This window comes from Mauremys reevesii, linkage group 4 (genome assembly GCF_016161935.1).
Source record: "Mauremys reevesii isolate NIE-2019 linkage group 4, ASM1616193v1, whole genome shotgun sequence".
Classification (NCBI taxonomy): domain Eukaryota; kingdom Metazoa; phylum Chordata; order Testudines; family Geoemydidae; genus Mauremys; species Mauremys reevesii.
The window spans coordinates 73,423,946-73,447,278 of NC_052626.1; the positions used below are offsets into that span (position 1 = coordinate 73,423,946).

Below are 23,333 nucleotides of genomic sequence, written 5' to 3' on the forward strand. Positions count from 1 at the left end.
GTTCTGGGTTTTTTGCCACCCCAAGCAAAAACATTTTTGGCTGCCCCCTCCCCAGCCCTGGGCTCCCCGCCACACTCCCCTGCTGCCCCAGCCCTCGGACCCCCCCCCCACACCTGTACCCCCCGCCACCCCAGCCCTGGGCTCTCCCCCGACCCGCACCTCCCTGCCACCCCAGCCCTGGGCTCACCCCCGACCTGCACCCCCGACCCTAGCCCTGGGCTCTCCCCCACACTCCCCTGCTGCCCCAGCCCTGGGCTCCCCACACCTGCACCCCTGCCACCCCAGCCCTGGGCTCACCCCCGACCCGCACCCCGACCCTAGCCCTGGGCTCTTCCCCACACACCCCGTGCTGCCCCAGCTCTGGGCTACCCTCTTCCCCACCAGTGCTCCCCACCCACACACCCTCTGCCGCCCCAGCCCTGGGCTCTGCCCCCTCCACCCGCACCCCCTGCCGCTCCAGCCCTGGGCTCTCCCCCACACCCACCTGCACCCTCCTTCTGCCCCAGCCCTGGGTCACTGGTAACTTGCTCCCAGGGTGGGTAATTCAGCAGGAATTTTGGATGTGCACAGAACACAGACAGGATTGGTTCCCATATGGTTACAGAACTGCAGTAAAGTGGAACAATTTTCAGCTTGTGTGATTGGAGGATATCTGGATGCATATTATAAGACTGTCCTCCATAAATGAGGAAAAGTTGAGGTGCCTTTATTATTCTTTTGTTCCACTCTTTGTTTCCATGGGGAATTTGCCAATGCAATATCACTGTCTTCCTTTTAAACAAATAAAACTAAAAAAAAAGGGCAATGGCTCTTGAAAATAACAATTCTAGTCCTAAAAACCACTGGGAAGCATTTCTTGCTCAATTTTATCCTACTTTTTCTACAGCAAAGTAAGTGGATCAGTATATTTGATTTGGGAGAAATGAAGTAACAGCTGCCCAAATTGAGCTTGAGCCCTCCTGAATTTTGAGGTGTTCAAATCTGGAAGGCAGGTGCTAGATTCCCTTTCTGAATATTAGCTAAATCTGGAAAGGAAAAGTCAATTTCTGCTTCCATGGCTCAGAAGTGGAAATCCTCCTACGTGCCTGGAACTGTATCTAAAGCTGCCCAGGTCCAGAGCCTCCCCTCCCTTACTTTTCATTTTAAATTCTAGTGGGATCCACATACCTCCGTTGCTAGGCTTCAGATAGAGAGGGGCACTGTCCATTTAGTCCACTCAATTCCTTCTTTGGGGGCTGCAAGGTGAGGTAACACCAGTATCCCTAATCCAGTCTGGGGATGTCTTCTGAAGGGGATATCTGGGCCAACGCCTTCTACTCCTTGGGCACACTTGTTCCCCATTCACAGTGTCACCCCCCTCTAGCAGTAAGCTCTCCATTCACAGCAAGCTGCAGCATGAGGTTTTAGCTATCATACTCCCTCCCCCTCCCTCTCCTGTTGATAGCAGCCAAGGGAATGCTGGGAAATGTAGTTCTTTCCCTGCTCCAGGGCTGGCTCTATAGGCAGGGAGCTAACCAAGGAACTACAGCTCCCAGGGCCCCCTGTTGGTTCTCAGCTCCCAGGCTGGATCCCTGCCGGCTGCTGCCCCTGCAAATGGGCTGCCCCAAGCAGCTGCTTGCTTTGCTGGTGCCTAGAGCCGCCCCTGGATTTCGCCATCCATTACCTATAGCTTGTATTACTCCTCATAGTATTTCATCCTTAGTCTGTTTTCCTCTTTCTAGTTCATCCCATATTCTTAGTGATACAGCCTGAGGCTTTTATCATCAGGTTCAGACAGACTATCATGGCTTGTTCCAGGTCACCTCATGGGTCAGCAAGTGGAGCATGTGGTCTTGATAGTGCATATACCACTACTTGACAATGCTAGTAATTGCTATATTCTTGACTGTGCTTCTCCACCTCCTTTTATGTATCACAGTCATTACTTTATGGTCCATTTCAGGTTTGAAAGGCACAGCCATAGAAAGACATGAGACTTTGTACAGGCATACACAAGGCCTAACATCTTTTGATTTGCAAGTTCTCTGACACTGTCATAGGTCTTGCAGCATGTGTGACAGGCAGCCGTCAGTCCCATGGCTCCTTTTGAAACATCTGCTGAGTGTTTGAACTCTTCTGTGTGTTGAAGCATTACAGCACTAGTGCTGAAGTCAGTACATATTACAAATCTTTTAACTCTGTCATACTCCAACATCCAGGTCCATTCTATATCCATGTGGCAGCATGTTCTTAGGTGAGTTGTTTGAATTGCATAGGTGGATACAAGCTTGCAGATCTAAAGTCTAGATGCCTTGCAGTCTCAGAATGCCTTTATCTTTGGGTCTCTGCATATTCACTAGTGCTTGACTCCTGAGAATCTGTCACTTTTTGTGGTCCACTTCTCTGCTCAGTAGGTGATTTCAGTAACTCAAAATGGACAGTTGGGCCCTATTTGGTTGTTTCTTCTAGTGGTTTCCAGTCACCTCCGTAGTTGTCCCTGAAGTTCAGTAGTGGAGCTCCCCCAAACAATGATAGCATAAATATGCAGAGACATTTCTGCATCTGGGACACTGTGCAGAGAAATACTTCCTGGTGCTAAATATATTCTGAAAGGCAACCTCACGAGGCAGGCAAATGGTGCACTGAAAGTATAAATCTCAAAGCTTTATGTCCAAAGTATCTGCCAAAATCCTGCTGATGCATCATCCAATTTGCTAAAGAATTTGGTTCCTGCCATCTCAGCAAATGTTTTTCTCCTTGTGGCAAATGTCACCTCCCCTTGTGATGTTCTTGTTCAGCTCCTTGGGTCAACACCAAGCCTCCCTTTTCACCCAACAGTTACTAAGGAGTGAACCCTGTCCGTTGATTCTTCTGTTCTATGAATGATGCTGTCTGTCATGTTTTGCAACTTTTTCTCTGGTTTCTGTAAGAACATATCTGCTGGCATGTATAACAGATTCCTGACCACCTGTAACTATCTATGTCACCAGGCAGGGCTGCCCGGGGGGGTTTGGGAGTGGGGCAATTTGCCCCAGGCCCTGCAGGGGCCCCCATGAGAATATAGTATTGTATAGAATTGCAACTTTTTTTTTATGGAAGGGACCCCCGAAATTGCTTTGCCCCAGGCCCCCTGAATCCTCTGGGCGGCCCTGTCACCAGGAGACACCTCTTCTGGGATCACATCTTCATGTGATGCAGTTAGTGCTTTTTCACATCCGGTTCAAGTTTAATACCTGTTATTCAATTTCTGATTCCTTATGGCATACACCCTTTAGGGTGACCAGATGTCCCGATTTTATAGGGACAGTCCCGATTTTTGGGTCTTTTTTTTTTTTTTTTAAATATATAGGCTTCTATTACCCCCCACCCCCATCCCGATTTTTCACATTTGTTGTCTGGTGACTCTAACACCCTTGGTCAAGCCAAGCATCTCATGTGCAGAAATAAACACCTGGTTGCTTTCTTCAACAAGCTACTACAAATTCTTGTTTTACTGTCTTGCCTCTTAACTCCCCCAGGACTGGGACGGGAGTTGACAGCCCTATGTCACCTTTGACTTTTCAAGCTGTACACTTCCTTTAAACCTCTCTATTGCCATTTCTATCATTGCTTTCACTTATGCTCCTGGGGTGCTTTTGTACATTCCAAGTAGGCCATTTGTGCATATTTTTAGTAGCCATTCTTCCGAGTGCAAGGTTCTTTTCTTAGTTGTATTTATGAATAGCTCATTCTCGTTTTCAACCTATTTACCATTGTGGGCAGCATCCAATACTATCTGTATGGCCCTGAGGATGTCACATGGGCCGCAGCTCTGTGCTGATTGGGCTGCAGGTTGAGAAACACTGCTCTAGAGGAATCCTCAAATTCCACTTTTAACATGCACGTTTTTACAAAGTGGTTATTACAGATTTTACAGGTGTATACATTACATGACATACAAAACACTACGCTGATAAAATGTTATGGCTGCAAAGTCAAGCACAGCACTCAGAAGTTAGGAATTGTCAGTGCAACCTTAATTTGGCCCCCTGGTGCATATGCCTTATGATACACACTTTAATTACATGATCATATACTATTTATTTCCACAGGTCCCCTGCCTCCTTCAGTGCACAGGATCCCAAATCAGTGTCTGAGGGCCTCCACCCCATCCCGGCCCCTTGTCCCTAGTCTCAACCTTGGATCCTCTCTTTGCTCTACATCACAATTTATACTCCTGCCCCCCTTACCACCCCCAGCATCTCATTCCTCTGCATTCACATCAGGCTCTTTCCTCATCATCCATGCTGCCTTGGTACCAGCAAAAGAAGCATTGAGAGCACAGAAAAGTGTCTCTTTGCTCTCATGTCTCAAGTCCTGAGACACCATGGCCCTGGCTGCAAGTCCTGAGACACCATGGCCCCTGGCTGCAGGGAAAGTGCTGCTCAGCCCGTGTAGTCCTGGGCTGGAACATGCAAAGGCAGTTGGCACATATGAGCATTGAAGGGCTGGAGCATTCTCAAGATGCACAGAATTTCCAGAGAATTTAGCTGCCAAACTCTATAGTATGTCTCTATTGAGTTTGTGCTAACTGATTTCCAGAGGCTCACAACTTGGCCAAATTTGGGTGGATCTTCACGGGGACAGCGAAAGGCACATTCCTGATGCCAAGGCCTCCCTGACAAATTTCAAGTCTCTGGGTCAAAGTACAGAGGCACTAGATCTCCTTAACAAAATGGCTGTAAGAATTTTTTTATAAATGGGCAAAACAAAGTATTTTTCCCTAATCTTGTTCCAAGAAACCACTGAACTGTCTTTGCTGAAATTGTTTGGAAAATTTCAACCTGAGACTGATATACAACATGATGAATTTCAGCCCATATGGTTAAAGTTTGGCAAAGTTATAAGCAACTGCAAATAGGGTCTTATAATGGCAAGCGTTGGGCAACCTTACTCACGGGTGTCACTATATGCACCCCCTTTAATATCCTGAATATTTTCTCAATACTGGATAGCCTCTCTATGCTAAATGCAGCTGCCACATTGCTTACATCCTTCCTTGTTTGGTTTCTCTTACCCTTTTATTTTTGAAGCTTTTCTTTCCTTCCTACCTGTCTACCTACCTACCAACCAGGTGCACTGAGCTTTGCTGGCCTGTATTTACATTTGTAGTCATTTCGCTGCATGGCAGATGAACAATAGCCAAGAACTGCTTCAGTGTCAAGATTCTCTAAAGTGCCCTGCATTTTTGGATTCCCGAGGTAAAACACCTTAAAGTGGCCTGATTTTCAGAAGACACCCATCCTCTGTAAAACAGGCCCCATTAAGGTGTCTCAGATTCCAAAGTACCAAAAGTTTGTGTATGGCCAAAGTCTTAATCCTTGCCTTTCCAAGTATCAGGTCTATGTCCCTCTGCTCCTTTCACATACCTCTTTACAGACTGAAGAGTTTTGGGGTCCAACAGTAATGAGGAAGTCCTGATAAAAAGCCAATTTTGTGAATTTAGATTAATTTTAAGTCTGGGATGAACTCTTAACATTTCCCCTTCTTTGTGGCTCCTTACCCAGAAAATTCATTTTTCATATGGAACATTTTTTCTAAAGACACAATGCTCCTCACACCTGTATATTACTTCTTCAAAGCTTTCTTCCCTTTAGTATGAAAGACATCGTAAACATCCCATGTTTCTGCTACTGCTCAACCAATGCAATTTTGCACTCATCCTCCATTTTACTAGCCGCTGTGGCTTTCACAGAGAGTTCAAATGGCAGTTTGAACCTTTTCCAGGTCTCCTCAGCATTCCCCAGAACATTTAAGGCTGGTGAGGGATTTACTTGTTGCACATCGACAGGTTTCAGAGCAACCATTTTTATTTCACCTGTCTCTTCACTGTAGTCAGCATCCCTTTTATCAAACATTTCCAATCTGCGTCCTCTTTCCCTGCATTCACCTGCACTCGAGAGAGAGAGAATCGGTGCAAGTCAACAGGACATGCAGCACGGCATGTTGCAACTTACAACTCCTTGCTGAAGTTTAACCCACTATTGCACCACTGGCACATCACTAGATTCCAGCTAATACAAATTCCTGCAGCAAGAAGAAGATTAAAACAACATTTATAGAGCACCTAGCCTCTTGGTGCTAGGGGCGGATACAATGTTTAGTTCTAACATACAAACAAAGGCGGAAATTCCAAGTCTTGCCTTACCATTTTATCTGTCACCTGCAACACCACACCCGCTCCACAAAGGCCAGAGAAAACACATGAGCCCTACAGCTTGAAGGTCAAGCAACTTTGGCTCTGTCAGGGAGAAGTGAAGGTCAGTTCCAGAGCTGAGGGGCACTCTCAGAACCCCTCTGACAGCTGCCCCATCTTTTAGCCAGGTGGCCGTAAGCTCAAGCACCTCTGCAGATCTCAGCAGCCCCAGGACCCTATGAAGAGAGGTAGCTCACTGCTAAAGAGGTCCCAAACCACTTAGAGCCAGATTATCAAGGGTGTTTAGGAGCCTAAAGAAGCAGATAGGCTCTAGTGGGATTTTCAAAAGCACTTAAGCAGGTTAGGCATCTAACTTCCTTAGTGCTTTTGAAAATCCCATGCCCCTACATACCTTTGAAAATCTAACCATTCTACGTCAAGAGCAACACCTCCAACTCCACCTGGAAACTAATTCTGACCAGTGAGATCCCCTACCACTCGTGCAATGCACCCTCTCTGAAGCACAGATTAATAAGTAGGCAGCTGCATTCTGCACCAATGCTAGGTCCCAACTGCTCCCACGGTGCCGCCCATGCGCAGTGCATTGCAGCAGTGTCACCTCAGGATGCCACGGGCAAAAGATCTGTGAATGCTTTATACAGAGTATGCCCAATAAACAGTGCTCTTAGCCACAGGGAGCAACTGGGATCTAAGCAGCAGGAATGACCCTTAAGTCAAGGAGGGGGTTGATATACCTTCTGCTATTGCTTCCACTGGCCCACAAAAAAACTTGGCTGATCCTCAGGCAGCTTTGCCCTCATATCTGATAAGTTCACTGTGTTGCCAGACAAATAGAAATCCAGAGCTGAGTGTCTGTGCAGCCCACACCTCCTCAGTGAGGTTTGACAGCCCACTATGAAACTGGATATCAGGCTAGGGCAAAAACATTCCAACTGCTCCCTATCCCCTATCACATCAGATTCCAGCTCTTCACCCACCTACAACGCCTTACAGAATATCACCCTTCACCCACCACTTACATTTCTACCACTACCCTACGCTCACCCTAGCCCTTTCACACAGGGCTGTGTGCCCTGTAGGCTTGGAACTTCATCAGATTAAAAAAGGATTCAACATTTAAATGGCTAATGGGAACACCCAGAGTTACATTAGCTAAGGTTAGAAACATATAAGGACTATAAATCCTCCTGCTTCAGCAGAACCAGCCACTAACTGATGGGGTAGAGAGGAAGCTTCCCTCAGGATTGTCCATTTCAAGGTTTCTTGCACCTTGCTCTGAAGTGTCTGGTACTGGCCACTATCAGAGACAAGATACTGTACTACAAGGATCACTGGTCTCATCTGGTATGGCATGTCCTATCTTCCATTGTCTGTCCAATTCTCTCCACATTCAAATCCCACTAAGATCTTCTCCAGAAATGCTCCTCCCCTGAGCTCCTGCCTGGATCAGCATGGAGCTCCTTGGGGACAGGGACATGTGTTTCACTTGTTCTCTGAGGGGTTTATTCTAGCTGTGGAAGGCTAGCTCATTAGTACCTTGCTCCACGAATGAAACAGAAAAGGCACAGACATAGCAAATCCCCTGGCCTGCTTCCAACTGCTCAAAGGGCTTTCACCTTTCACTTCAGCCCCCTCCCCCAGTGAGAGGGAACCACTCTAATGGTGGCACAGTCATGGTGTTGCTGACAGGAACTGCCAGAGCTTGGTGCCTTGGAATCATAGGGACATCAGCAGGAATCTTACAGATTTACCTGGGATGGTTTCACATGCAGTTCCTTAGGTACCAGGGCCTGCAATGGGGCCAGACTGAAAGAGCTCTCCCTTGGGCTGGAATCTGTGCCAGGGTCAGATGGGGAGAGAGCTCATCAGGATGGGGGTAGGGATAATGGAGTTTTGCACTGGCATCAAAAGGGACAAGAGGGCCATCAAGCTGGAAGGTGGGAGGTTAATGGGTTCTGTGCCAGGGTCGGATGGGGAGAGACTTCCATTGGGCTGGGGTTAAAAGCATCTGTGCTGGTCACAGCGTGGTCCACAGAATTCAACAGCATGGCCTGATGCTGCCTTATTATTCATACGGATGCAGCTGATGGATACTGCAGGGCCCAGTTGCCAGGCTCCATATTGATCCACGCAGCCAGGCCACAAGCTGGGACCTGCAATTTCCACAAGCCGCACCAGTGTATTCAGAATGAAGTCAGACAACTTTGTCCCTCCCCGACCAGGTCCCTGGCTTCCCACTCCATCCCCAAGGGCTATTGGCATCCTTACCCGGGGGGCCAGGCTGTCTTTACAGTGCAGGCTGATTCCACACTCATCGGTGATTTCAGAGAGGTCTTCATCCTCAAACTCCTCAAGGCTGATGTCATGGGTGAGCCTGGTGGAGGCAAAGACCATGCAGTTACTGCCAAACAGACCTAACTTGCTAGGAAATGGGTCTGGGCAGCGTCAGGCTGCCAGCACTGGGCCCATGAGGAATGGTGTGAGGGTGCGTGACACTTACAAGTGAAATGAGGTGCATACTAGCAGGGATCAGTGTACCTGGGCTAGGAAAGAGGGATTAGGGGGCAGTTTCTCTGGTCTATATTGGGAAGACATATGAGATCTATCTCTTGAATGGGGGTAGAGCCCCCCACCAGCTCTGCCCCTCCCACAGTGCCAGGTTTGGATACAGCATGTGGTGACCCTGCTGGATGCCTGCTGTCGAGGTGTCTTCAGCATTGCTCTTCAACAACAGGGCCCAGAAAGCTGTCTCTCAAAGTGTGTTGGTGGGGAGGCAGTGGCCAGACCCCTTCTGGGAAGATCAGCATGTGTACTGGTCCAGAGAGTACTGTGCTGGGGTCTGATGCTCTCCAGGCAGGGCCTTGTGGCTTCCAGGGAGAAGAAAGCTACTGTACACATTGCTGCTGGGCCTGGGCTCAAAGAATACCAGCCACTGCACACAAAGGAAAATCAAGGGGTCTCAAAGTAGGAAAGGGATGGGGAAGGAAGTAGAGGGGGCAGGAAGAATCTGCATTCTCCTTCCCCTATTCCCACCAACAATGCATAGCTAGGTGGAACCAGAGATTTAACATTTTAGGAACAAGATCCTATATTAGGAACACAGGCTGAGATGGACGATTATCCATCTAATCCAGTAACTTACTCTGACAGGAGTCAGTAGCAGATGCTTCAGAGGAAGGTACAAGAAATCCCCATAGTGGACAATTATGTGAATCATTTGCCCACAGGGGAAACAACCACTGGCAGTTAGTGGCTGGTTTATGCTCTAAAACACAGAAGATTTTCCCTTTTTACATTTACTATCTAACATCATTATCCATAAAAATACTCAATTCTTTTTTGAATCCATCTAAGCTCTTGGCTTTCAGTGGTACTTTGTGGCAGTGAATTCCACAGGCTAATTGTGCCTTGTTTACAAATGTATTTCCTTTTAGCAGTTTCATTGCATGCCCCCTTGTTCTTGTATTCTGAGCACATGTGAATAGGAGCACCCAATTTCCCTTGTTCAAACATTTGTTATTTTATATACCTCCATCATATAGCTCTCATCTAGCATGTCTGTAAACTGAACAGTCTCTAGTCTCATCTACATACAAACTTGCACCATTTTGACTAGAGATGTGGTTTTAAACTGATTTAGTAGAACTTTGTTGTAGAGACTGTTATTTCAGTATACGAGTGGCTTCTTTTTGTCCAGAATAATATGTTTAAAACAGATTATGGTAAACCAAAATAAACTACTCTTAAACTGAAATCATAGCAGCTACACAGGGGTTTGCACCTGTTTAAACTTAAATCAGTTTTTAAGCCAGTTTAGTTAAACTGGTGCAAGTTGTGTGTGTAGATAAGGTTGCAGGCTATTTTCTCTACTCATACAGAAGAGCATTTTCATCACGAGTGTCTGAATCCAGCTGGAGCAGAGATTTTGGCCAGAAAACCCCAATGGCTAACATGGTCCATGGAGAAGAGAAGGCCCCAATATTGGAGTGGAGAGGAATAGAACCAAAGGCAAGGTCACTCTGGGGGAGTGCCATGCTGGGATCTTAAAGAGCAGGAAGGGGAATGGGTCAGGGTTCCAGATGATACAAGTGAGCAAGGGCAGGGGGGATACTTACATAAGCCACTGTTTCTCAGAAAGGCCAAGGGTCTTTGAAAGACCAATCTCACCCTCCAGGTTTGTTTAGATCCCCATCGGTCCTGGATGCCAAGGCAGCAGCCATGCCCAGGAGCTCTTTTTATGCTTCTTGTATCCCCCCCAGAGTCATAATGCCAGAAAGCAGGAACCCGCCGCACCCTACCCCCAGTCATGTCATTGCTGAATCCTCCTGAGACACCAATGCAGCAGCAAGAAACATCCTTCCCCCTGCTGGTAAGAAACTCAAGGGAAGAGCATGTCAATCTGTCCATTCCTAGAGAAACAGGGCAGAAAAGGGGTGGGGAGGGTAATCTCCCTTCCTAGGTATTTCTAAGAATCTAGCTCCCCTCCCAGGGTCCCTTTCACATGCAGCCTCCTGCCAGCATCCAGCAGTGGGGAAGAGGCCATTTTGGGCAAGGCTATTGGGGCAAACCTCTGGGACTTTTACTATCTGCACAGAGTAGACAGGAGCTGGGGGAAAGAGAGCCTGCAGCATAGAGCTCCCTTCGGATGATCTTTATTGCAGGGGTCGGCATTTGCACTGCTTCCTCAGCTGCTCTCAACAGATACCCACTCTCGGCTTCCTCTTCACAGGCCTGAGCCTCCTCTGCCTTACAGCCAGCTGGTGTCACTTATCACACTGGTACAAAATGAGCATGAAATGCTGGCATTCTGATTTGGGGAAGTTTGACACACACTGAACAGGTGTAAGTGTTGCACAAGGTGCCAAATTAGAGGGAAACCAGACCCCATGTTCCCCAGCTGCTTCCCCCTCGGCCTGCTGTTCAGTAGGAAGTGGGGAGAGAAGATCTAGCACTGAACCTTCAAAGCATGAATCGATTCCCTCTCCAGTTACACAGGGTCAGACAGGATCTACCACTAATGCTCATTCTCTCATGCACTGCTGAGAGTCAGGGCCCTGGGACACAGGCAGACTGAGAGAGACCCCCTTGTAGCTGAGCAAAACGGGGCCCTTACAAGATCCACAACTTCTCAAAAAGGCCTCTCAAAAGGCCATGGCTGCCTGCACTCCAAATGCTGCAGAACTGACCTCTTGGCTTGGGGTGGCAGCTCCAGGCCTGCCCAGTGGGATGGCTGGAGAGCAGAGAGTGCTCAGCTTTCTCTTTGGGATAGGGCGCAGCCATGCAAACTAGAACTGGATCCGAGGGCTGCTTGCTGCAGTAAGCACTGGGGAGCCCACAGGTTTATCGCCAGCCATGGGAAGCAGAGATGCCAGGCCAGAGCTTGGAAGAATCACCTGGGGGCACCAGGATCTCCAATCTCGTCAGTCCTCCCTCTCCATTAAGCACCTCCATTAACACTGCTCTTACCCAAGGAGGCTCCCCTGCTCTCACCTGCTGCTAAAATAAACACATTTCCAGCAACTGCTCCTCCCTCAGACACTAAGGGGCTTCCTGCGTGTGAGCTCATGACTGCTCTGATGGGGAGGAACCAGCAGTCTTGGCTGCTCTGGTCTCCTCTGTACCCAGCTACCATGCAGCCCCATATGCAGCAAATAAACTATGGGCCAAGTTCGTACCAAGTTCACTCCTGCTCTGCAGGCATCACATGCAGAAGGAGGGGATGCACCCAGAGGTGCTTGACTGCTTCCCGGCCCTCCCTTCCCACAGTTCCCTACCATTTCTCCCACTGATCCTCCAGCCAGCTCTCCTCTTCTGTGTTCGACTCCATTCTCAAGGCCAGCTGCATTTAAGAGGAACCCCTTCCTTGTTGTTTCAGGGCCCCAGGGAGAGAAGCCAGGCTCAAAGGAGCTGAGCGATGCGTGTGCTGCCCCTCTGCCTGCCCCAGCTCACAGCCCGCTGCTTCCTGCGCCACTCTCTGCCTCCCCACTGCGCAATCTAGGGGAGCTCATTAAAAATAGATTGAATCAGCTGTCTTGGAAAAAAAATAACCCACTGAGCTGAGATGGTGCCAGGCCCTGCACTCTGCCTGGGCTGCTGAGTCTCTCAGCCAGCCAGCCAGCCAGGCTCCTGCTCAATAGCAGTTCCTGCACCCCCCCAGCCCTTATCACCAGCCGACAGGGTAGGGGGCATTGAGTTACCACATCATTGATACCAGCTCTGCTGAGCCACCTTCTCCTGCCCTTGCAAGGCCCCTACTTGGTCTAGTCAGACTCTGCATGGACCACAGTCCCAGGTGGGAATGGGGCAGTCTGCGGCTTTTACTTGTCAATGAGAGAACCATCATTTAATCTACAAAAAGAAATTTAAAGGGGCAGCAGAGTATTTAGACACACATGTAAGTGCCTGACAAGGACAAGGTGGGGCTGCTTGTGTTTCATGTGCTTTCAGAAATTATCTAAATCCCCAGACTTTCAGCCTCTCCCCCACACCCCTCTGCTGGCCCATTCTGGGGATAGTCTCTCTGCCCAGGGTCTGGCAATGGTGTGGTCCAGGATAGCAGTGAGCACAACCAGCTCCCCTGGGTCAGGTGCTGAGGTTGGGTTCATGTCAAGCTTTTAAGAGAGCGGAGGGGAGTTAGAACAACATCAACAGCTACTCTGGTAACCAAGCATTCAATTCCACAAGTTTAACAGGAACAAGCGAGATCTGCCCAATGAAAGCATCACAATAGAAAGACCTCTTGCTCCCAGTGAGCCCTGACACAGGGAGACCAACAATCAGGGCTTGAAACACTTACCCAAAACATACTAGCCCTAGGACTAATCTTACCATACAGGGCAGAGTCCTGTGTTGTAACACCCCCAAACTACACCCCTTGTGAGTTAAACAAATTAACTCTGTGTACTTTTTAATGAGTGCTACACTGAAAAGACGGTTACTCACCGTTGTAACTGTTGTTCTTCGAGATGTGTTGCTCCTATCCATTCCAGTTAGGTGTGCGCGCCACGTGTGCATGGCTCTTCGGAACATTTTTACCCTAGCAACTCCGGCGGGCCGGCTGGGCGCCCCCTGGAGTGGCGCCGCTATGGCGCTGGATATATACCCCAGCCGGCCCGTCCGCTCCTCAGTTCCTTCTTGCCGGCTACTCCGACAGTGGGGAAGGAGGGCGGGTCTGGAATGGATAGGAGCAACACATCTCGAAGAACAACAGTTACAACGGTGAGTAACCGTCTTTTCTTCTTCGAGTGATTGCTCCTATGCATTCCAGTTAGGTGATTCCCAAGCCTTACCTAGGCGGTGGGGTCGGAGTGAGACGTGGCAGAGTGTAAGACTGCTGAGCCGAAGGCTGCATCGTCTCTGGATTGCTGCACCAACGCGTAGTGGGAAGCAAAGGTGTGGACAGAAGACCAGGTGGCCGCTCTACAGATGTCCTGGATGGGAACATGGGCGAGGAAGGTGGCAGACGAGGCTTGCGCTCTCGTAGAGTGAGCGGTGAGGCGGGATGCTGGCACGCGAGCAGGCTCGTAGCATGTCCGGATACATGCCGTCACCCAGGCGGAAATCCGCTGAGAGGAGACCGGCTCGCCTTTCATGCGATCAGCAACTGCTACAAACAGCTGGGGCGAACGCCGGAAGGGCTTCGTCCGCTTGATATAAAAAGCGAGGGCCCTGCGGACGTCCAGGGTGTGAAGCTGTTGCTCACGAGGTGAGGCGTGCGGCTTCGGGAAGAAGACCGGAAGGAAGATTTCCTGGTTGAGGTGGAAGGCCGACACCACCTTAGGGAGGAAGGCCGGGTGTGGTCGAAGCTGCACCTTGTCTCCGTGGAAGACGGTATATGGTGGACCCACCGTTAGGGCACGGAGCTCAGAAATTCGTCTTGCCGACGTTATAGCGACGAGAAAAGCCGTTTTCCAGGAGAGATAGAGCAGGGAGCACGTGGCCAGGGGCTCGAAGGGTGCTCCCATAAGCTTGGCCAGAACGAGGTTTAAATCCCAGGCTGGGGTAGGACGTCGTATCGGCGGGTACAAGCGGTCCAGGCCCTTAAGGAAGCGGGAAACCATCTGGTTGGAAAAGATGGACCGGCCTCCTATGGATGGACGAAAGGCGGACACGGCTGCCAGGTGTACCTTCAAGGAGGAGATCGCGAGTCCTTGTTCCTTAAGGTACCAGAGGTAGTCCAGGATTGTAGGGATAGGGACTAGGAAGGGATTAAGGCCGCGCTGATCGCACCAGAGCGCGAAACGCTTCCATTTGGCAAGGTAGGTGGAGCGAGTGGAAGGCTTTCTGCTTTCTAGCAGGACTTGCTGCACCGCCGCCGAACAGTCCCGCTCCGCGTGGGTCAACCATGTAGGTACCAAGCTGTAAGATGGAGGGACTGTAGGTCCGGGTGGTGGAGTCTGCTGAAGTCCTGCGTGATGAGATCCGGCCATAACGGAAGGGGAATGGGATCCCGAACGGAGAGCTCGAGCAGCAGGGTGTACCAGTGCTGCCTCGGCCAGGCCGGAGCGACGAGTATTAGGCGGGCCCTGTCCCTCTGGAGCTTGAGTAGCACCTGGTGTATGAGCGGGAACGGAGGGAAGGCGTAGAGGAGGTGATCCGTCCAGGAGCAGAGGAATGCGTCCGACAGGGAGCCCGGGGAGCGACCTTGGTAGGAGCAAAACCGGTGGCACTTCCTGTTCTCTTTGGAGGCAAACAGGTCTATCTGGGGAAACCCCCACCTTTGGAAAATTGTGAGCACCACATCCGGACGAAGGGACCACTCGTGGGAGATGAATGACCTGCTGAGATGGTCCACTAGCGTGTTCTGCACTCCTGGAAGAAAGGACGCTGACAGGTGAATCGAGTGGGTTACACAGAAGTCCCACAGGCGCATCGCCTCCGTGCAAAGTAGGGAGGAGCGGGCTCCGCCCTGCTTGTTCACATAGAACATCGCCGTCGTGTTGTCCATGAACACCGCCACACAGCGCCCTTGCAGATGGGCGCGGAAGGTCTGACACGCCAAGCGGATTGCTCGCAGCTCCCGGACGTTGATGTGGAGGGAGAGCTCTTGGGGCGACCAGAGGCCCTGGGTGTGGAGGTCACCCAGGTGAGCCCCCCATCCCAATGCCGAGGCATCCGTGGTCAGGGTGACGGATGGGCGAGGAGGGCGGAACGGGACTCCTGCACACACGACCTCTGGGTCCAGCCACCAGCTGAGCGAACCGAGAATTGGCTTTGTGACCGTGACTACCATGTCCAGAGGGTCGCGGTGCGGACAGTACACCGACACCAGCCAAGATTGAAATGGGCGAAGGCGCAGCCTCGCGTACGCGGTCACGAACGTGCAGGACGCCATGTGGCCCAGGAGGCGTAGGCAGGACCGAACCGTTGTCGTGGGAAAGGTGTGCAGGTCCCGGATGATGGAGACCATTGTCTGGTGCCGAGGTCGAGGGAGGCAGGCCCTGGCCAAACCGGAGTCTAGGTCTGCTCCGATGAACTCCACTCGTTGTGATGGAGTTAAAGTGGACTTCTCGGCATTGATGAGAAGGCCCAGGAAGCGAAACAGGGTCAGTATCTCGGCAATTTGATCTGCTAACAGCTGTCGGGATGGCCCACGAATCAGCCAGTCATCGAGATACGGGTAGACGTGTATGCGATGACGGCGGAGGGCTGCGGCAACCACTGCCATGCACTTGGTAAAGACCCTCGGCGCGGTGGAAAGGCCGAAGGGTAGCACCGCAAACTGGTAGTGTGCGTTGTTGATCATGAAGCGCAGGTAGCGTCAATGGGGAGGGTAAATCGTGATATGGAAGTACGCGTCCTTCATATCGAGGGCGGCAAACCAGTCTCCCGGATCCAGGGAGGGAATGATGGTCCCCAGGGTGACCATGCGAAATCTGAGCTGGAGCAGGTAGCTGTTGAGCTACTGGAGGTCTAGTATAGGTCGTAGACCTCCCTTCGCCTTGGGGATGAGACAATATCGGGAATAAAATCCCCTGCCCCGCATGTCGTGCGGCACCTCCTCTATGGCACCCAAGCTCAACAGAGTCTCGACCTCTTGCAAGAGGAAATGCTCGTGAGAGGGGTCCCTGAAGAGGGACGGGGAAGGTGGGTGGGAAGGAGGGGGCGAAACAAACTGAAGGCGGTAACCATACTGGATTGTACGAAGTACCCAGTTGTCCGTTGTTATTTGGGACCACGCCGGGAGGAAGTGGGAAAGGTGGTTGCAAAATAAGGGGGAAGGATCCGGTAAAGAGTCTGATGGGCCGTCCTCGGGCGTCCCATCAAAACGCCTGCTTGGGCCCTTGAGGGGCCTTGGAAGGTGCCTGGGCCTGGTTGCGCCTGTTGCCCGACGGTCTACGGCGGTTTAGGCTGCCTCTGCGGCTGTAATAAGGACGTGACCGGGCCTGGGTAAATGGTCGGTATGGCTGCTGCCGGAATGACCTCCGCTGGGTAGCCGGTGTGTGCATACCCAAGGTGCGAATGGCGATTCAACCATCTTTGAGGGTCTGAATCCTGGAGTCCGTTTTCTCCGAAAAGAGACCCTGAGTGTTGAAGGGGAGGTCTTGCAGGGTGTACTGCACCTCAGGCGGCAAGGTGGAGGACTGCAGCCAGGAGATGCGCCTCATGGTTACTCCCGAGGCCAGAGTTCTGGCTCCTGAGTCCGCCGAGTCCAGAGCGGCCTGGATGGAGGACCGGGAGGCTTTCCTGCCCTCCTCAAGGAGGGCCGAGAACTCCTGTCGGGAGGCTGTTGGGATCAGCTCCGAAAACTTAGACAGGGACACCAAAATATCAAAGGTGTAGCGAGCGAGGAGAGCCATCTGGTTGGCAATCCGGAGTTGGAGACCCCCTGCCGAATAGACCTTCCGGCCCAACAGATCCATGTGCCGAGCGTCTTTAGATTTTGGCGCCGGAGCTGGTTGCCCATGTCTCTCCCGGTCATTGACGGACTGCACCACGAGGGAGTCCGGAGTCGGGTGCGTATATAAGTACTCGTAGCCGGTGGGAGGAACCGAGTCCTTGCGTTCCACTCCGCGAGCAGTGGGAGGGATGGACGCCGGTGACTGCCAGATGGTAGTGGCGTTCTTTTGTATAGTGCGGATGAATGGGAGGGTCACCCGCAGTAGGGCCTCAGCTCCAATCACATTGGTCACCGGGTCGTCATCCTCAGCGACCTCCGCCACGGGAAGGTCAATAGCCTTCGCTACTCGGCGAAGAAGGTCCTGGTGGGCCCGCAAGTCAATTGGAGGGGGATCCGCCGTAGAAGCCCCCGCCACCGCCTCGTCCGGCGACGAAGACGAGGACAGACCCTAGACCACGGCCTCTGGAGGTGGGTCTTCCAGGGGGTGGGAAGCCGTTTCGGCCACAGCATGCTCCGCCGTAACAGGTGGCGGTGGGGCCTCACCCGGTGGTGATGGGGGAGGCCTGCTAACCGTGGCTTCCGGGATCCTGCTTTCGGAGCCCGCGGGGAAGGGGAGCCCTTGAGCCTGGTGGTAGGCCCAGGGGGCCCAAAAGCCCCACTGCTGTGGTCCGTGGTCCTGGCCTTGAGGGTCAGCCCAGAGATCTCCACCGCTGCCTGCCTGAGAGGCGACCGAGGGCTGGCGAGAGGGCCATGGGGGGGCAGAGGCGCTAAGAGATTGCGCCGTCGATGCTGCCAGTCTGTCCCTGGACGGTGCCGGGGATCGGTGCCGGTCGTCGCGGTGCCAGGAGCGAGAGCGGGACCATCGACTGCGTCGGTGCCGGGAGCTCGACCGTGATCTCGACCGACGGCGGCGGGAGCGGCTTAGGGAGTCGCGGTGCCGGGAACGGTACTGGGAGCCGGACCTCCTGCGGTATCGGCGGTCAGGTGACCGGGACCGTCTCCAGGAGTGCGACCGGTACCGCGATGCTGAGCGGTACCGGGACTGCGACCGGGGCCAAGACGGGGAGCGGTACCGCGATGGTGATCGGTGCCGGGACCGGGATCGGCGTGACAGTGACCGTCTCCGGGATCGGGACCAAGACCTGGAGCGCCGTCTATCCCGTCTGTCAGGGGACGGGGGCCGCAGCATAGCCGGCTTGCCCGCTGACTGAACAGCCCGCACCGGCGGTGCCGGGGGCCGGAGGCTCGGTGCCTCTGTGAGCTCGATGAGCTCTCTCGCCGTTGAGAAGGTCTCGGGCATTGACGGGAGAGGTAGCTCGACCGCGGTTGGCACCGGGGAGCAGGGAGGTACCGGACTCAACGGCTTTTCTTGGGGTGCCGGAGTCGACATAACCGTGCACGGCTTGTGCACCACCACAGTCGGTGCCGGAGGTGCCGGCGGTGGCTGGGTGAGCGGTCCCGGTGCAGGAGGCTTAGAGGCCATCTGCGCCGTCTTCCGTTTCCTCGCCAGAGAGAGGGAACGGTGCCGGGACGCCGGTGCCGGCTGTGGAGCTCGAACAGTCTCGGTACCGGACCGGCTCGGGGCCGCTGGTGCGCTGAGCGCCGAGGAAGACTTCGGTGCCGCCGGGGTCGGCGCGGCAGGGCGAAGCGCCGACTCCATAAGGAGCTGCTTCAGCCGAGAGTCCCGCTCCTTTCTAGTCCGTGGCTTAAACGCCGTACAGATCGGGCACTTGTCTGGCCGATAGGACTCCCCAAGGCAGCGCAGGCAGGAGTCATGCGGGTCCCCGATCGGCATGTGCCGCTGGCAAGCCGAACAGGGCTTGAACCCCGGTGCCTTGGGCATGAGCCCGCACCGGTTGTGGAAGAAGAGGGGCGAACCCCCCTAATTCCCGTACTACAATATATCTAACTAAACTATTTAACTAACTTAACTAACTTAACTAACTATATACACTTCGCAAACGGAGAACACTAGGGCCGTGGAGGTAAACGGAGCACTCCACTGTTCCAACTGGCCGTCACGGGCGGTAAGAAGGAACTGAGGAGCGGACGGACCGGCTGGGGTATATATCCAGCGCTATAGCGGCGCCATTCCAGGGGGCGCCCAGCCGGCCCGCCGGAGTTGCTAGGGTAAAAATGTTCTGAGGAGCCGTGCACGCGCGGCGCGCACACCTAACTGGAATGCATAGGAGCAATCACTCGAAGAAGAACTGTAAGTTAAATCACCAATGAACTTTCTATTTAATACCCTTTAAAAAGTGTAACCTACATAATCTTCCTGGCTTTAATTCCACTTCCCCCATCTTCTTTCTTTCCTATAATAAATCATGAGGTATCTTTTCCTGTATTGTTTTTGGTGTCTATTTCCTCTTTTCCTTCTCTCTCTTCCTTTTCCTGTATTTTCTTTTCTATATTCTCCCCTTCAATTTCTCTCTAATTTGTTTTCCCATCTCTCCCCCGCCCATCCCCTCACACTGAGGTGTCTGGTAACATTTCCAAGCCTAAGGAGTCAGAGGACTAAACATGCTAAGCTAAAGATCAATGAGAAGATGTGGGCAGCTCACTGTCCAGTCAAAAGCAACCCCATTCCAGCTGCTTGGAAATGGGAGGTGCCGGAACCTCTACCATGGAGCTGTCCCTGGACTCTGCTTGTCATAGATTTTAAGCCCACAAGGGACCATTATGTTCTTCAAGAGACTGACCCCCTGCATAACACAGCTCTTATAACTTCACCAAGCAGTTCCTGCTGCATTAGATCCATAACTTGTGGTCGAGCTAGAGCAGATGGTTTCGAAAGACATTCAGTCATGATTTAGAGACTTCAAATGATGGAGAATCTACCACATCCCTAGGGTAATTCACCACGGGAACAGTTTACCTCATTGTTAAAAATGTGCACCTTATTTCTTGTCTGAATTTGCCTAGCCTCAGCTTCCAGCCATTAGATGTAATTATACCTTTGTCTGTTAGATTAAAGAGCCTTCTGCTATAAGCAGTCTTCTCCCCAAGTAGGTACTTGTAGACCATGATCAAGTCGCCTCTTAGCTTTCTCTTTAAGTTAAAGCTAATTAGAAGGAAGCTTCTTTACTCTCGCTCTCTCTAAGGCAGGTTTTCCAGATCTCAAATCATTCTTTTCTGAACCCTTTCTAGTTTGTCAGCATCATTGTTAAAGTGTGGACACCAGAACTGGACACAATATTCCAGTATTGGTCATGCTAATGGCAGATACAGAGGTAATAACACCTCCATACTTCTACCATTATTCCCTTGCATATACATCCGAAGATCACATTTGCTGTCTTAGCCACAGCACCACACTGGAAGCTCATGACCACTTGATTATCCACCATCCTCCCAAAATCCTTTTCAGACTCTCTGTTTTCCAACTTATAGTTACCCTTCTTACAACCAGATAGATATACACTGGTTCCTAGATATACATTTGACTATATTAAAAATCATGTTGTTCAAGTGAGTCCAATTTACCAAGTGATCCAAAGTGCTCTGTAACTGACCTGTCCTTATCATTTACTACGCCATCAATTTTTGGGTCATTTGCAAACTTTATCAGCAATGATTTTCTAGCAGATCATTGATAAAGATTATCAAGGGCTCACAGGCTCCATCTTTTTTATTTTTTTTTATTTTTTTTTTATCAGCTAGTAGGCGTCTGATACATTTTAAGTCCCTCAGCTGATGGAAGGGAGAAAGAGCTCTCTCGACCTATTTCCCCCTGCCCCTCCCACTCAGAAACTTCCTGGCTGTTGCAAATGTAGGTCTCCATTTGCCCACATCCATTTTTGATTCTCCTCCCCCAGTAACTAGTTCCTACACTTGCCTCTGCTGCTGCTCAGAGCTTCCCCAAGTACTAGCAGAGTGAAACAACTCTCATTTCCATCAGTTTCACTGCTGTTTGTAGAAATCTGAATAGCTGCTGTCAAGCCCACTAAGGCTCTGGTCAGTTTTCACTGTGAGCACTGGCAGAAGCAATGGAGCTATCAGTCTGCAGACTCAGGCAGATATAGTTGCATCAATTATACCTAGGTGACTTGAAGATTTTCGTCACAACCATACGAGCTAAAAAGTTTATTTTTTAATGAAAGTTCACATTCTGCAGAAGTTGAAGGCATTCACCTGGAGAAGCTTCCTATTCACCCTAGGTGAGGGGATTTTTCAAGCCCTGTTAACAATAATAATAATAATGTTTAGCATTTACATAGCATGTTTCACCTTTCTGGTGCTCACACTGACAGCCCCCTTAAAAGAAAGGAAATATCATCTGCATGTTACAGGTTGTGAAACTGCGGCAGAGAGAGAAAGGACTTGTCCAAGGTCACAACAGCAGGCCAGTGGCAGAGCCAGGAACAAAACCCATGACAACCCTGTCTCCCAGTCCTATGCTCCGTCTGCTAAACCACGCTCCCTTTCAGAACCAGGAATAGGACCCAAGTCCCTGCATGCTCAATCCACTAGACCAGTTTCAGAGTAGCAGCCGTGTTAGTCTGTATCTGCAAAAAGAACAGGAGTACTTGTGTTTCTCAACCTTTTTGATACCAGGGACCGGCTGCCTTCCTAAACTGTGTCAGGGAGATCTCAGGGACTGGTGCCAATCCACAGACCGGCCGTTGAGAAACACTGCACTAGACCACACAGTCTCTCTGCCTCCTCATCCTGAAGAGAGCAAGGAAGTAGATCTAGACTTTGTGCAGCCCACGAGGATAGCAAGCATGATGGCTGCTGGCTTTACAGGGTAACTCTTTCATAGTTGTCCCATCTACCCACCATTCTTTGGAGTGGGGAGGAGGAGGGAGAATATAAGGCAGTCCATGACTCCCCCTTCCCCCATACACACACACACTCCACAAGATGAGCGCTTATGCAGGCTGATGTGGGCAGGTGTGAGTGGGCAGCCTGGTAAACTGCCATATTAAAACATGTTCCTTTCCATTAATTTTATCATCATCAGAGTCATAATTCTTTGTATTATTTCACAGACCAAGACTGCACCCACCCAAATCCTGTCAGCAGCAAAAGAGTCAGTTGTCACGTCCCTAGCTGCTCTTCTCCAACCCCGCCTCACTTTAGTAGGTATGTGTGTGTGTTATGAAATTAGCCTTCACTCCTTGAAAGGCCCAAGGTGGAATAGCAGGGAATGCTGCAACTCAAAATTGAGGTGCATTGACAGAACTGTCCATGGTGCTTTTGTATTAAAAACTGGACACCAGCTAGTCTTCTTCATTCCTGCCCCTGCAGGGATCCACACTGGCTTGGAAGAAATCATTAGAATCCCCTCAAGATGCTCAAACCCTCCCTAGCAACAGCTTACATGCTGCATGAGCAACAAGCAGACAGCCAGGTCACTTCCTGCAAAATGCACCAGGTCCCAGAGCATGGAGAGATCTCGTTATTACCCAGCAGGCCAGTCTCCTTGTTACCTGTGACACTGTGTGTAGCAAGAGTTTCCTACCCAGGTCACTTAACATAGGCAAGGCAAATCACAAATGTATCTTTGCAGGTGACACATCTTGCCTCTATCAGCACCTCAAAAGTTGCAGACCCCAGTTGCCAAAGCCAGTGGTAAAAGTTGCATTTTAATAACTTATGTTTCTCCAGGGCACTAACATACAGAAGTCACTTTACCAGCCACTTTAATGCAGCCACCTCTGGGGTAGGAGCTGGCAGCTGATTAACAGACAGAGCCATGCTACACAACAGTTCAGGAAAGGAAGTGAAGAATAATTCTGTGTCCATCTGAACCTGTGGAGAGAATGTAGGATCACGGAACAGAATCACCTGAGCTGGAATTTGGCTAGGATAGCAAGGTTACCATCCTGACGCTTGCGAAATTGCAAAGAGATCTTTGATGAACAGAAGCAGTCAGGACTTTGTTCTGATATTCCATCTGCAAGTCAGCACTGTACTGGGGCATTCAGTACAGTGCTAGTTCAGAGGGAAACACCTTTGTGGCTGGGCTCCAGTTCCTGTTCCCCCACACAGGAACCAGAGGGTCTTTTGCTTAAGCCAAAGAGAAACGTCCTCAGAGCAGCCTCATTTTGTAGACCAGGGGTCGGCAACCTTTCAGAAGTGGTGTGCTGAGTCTTCATTTATTTAGTCTGATTTAAGGATTCACATGCCAATCATACATTTTAATGTTTTTAGAAGGTCTCTTTCTATAAGTCTATAATATATAACTAAACTATTGTTGTATGTAAAGTAAATAAGGTTTTTAAAAAGTTTAAGAAGCTTCATTTAAAATTAAATTAAAATGCAGAGCCCCCCAGACCGGTGGCCAGGACCCGGTCAGTGTGAGTGCCATTG

At 50.9% G+C, this 23,333-nt stretch overlaps 1 protein-coding gene across 2 annotated transcripts in view; it reads right to left on the reverse strand.

Moving 5' to 3' along the window:
* MAPK8IP1 (mitogen-activated protein kinase 8 interacting protein 1) overlaps positions 1 to 23,333 on the reverse strand; it is a 57,267-nt gene that overhangs the window by 28,683 nt on the left and 5,251 nt on the right. The window contains exons 1-2 of one of the 2 annotated variants that reach the window (XM_039534715.1): positions 11,950 to 12,017; positions 8,444 to 8,549 (exon numbers count right to left, since the gene is read on the reverse strand). In XM_039534715.1, the coding sequence (XP_039390649.1) occupies positions 8,444 to 8,549; positions 11,950 to 12,002 (159 nt within the window). In that variant the 5' untranslated portion in view covers positions 12,003 to 12,017. Of the gene's footprint in view, positions 1 to 8,443; positions 8,550 to 11,949; positions 12,018 to 23,333 lie in introns of those variants that run through there. The other variant, XM_039534714.1, reaches the window with a different exon arrangement.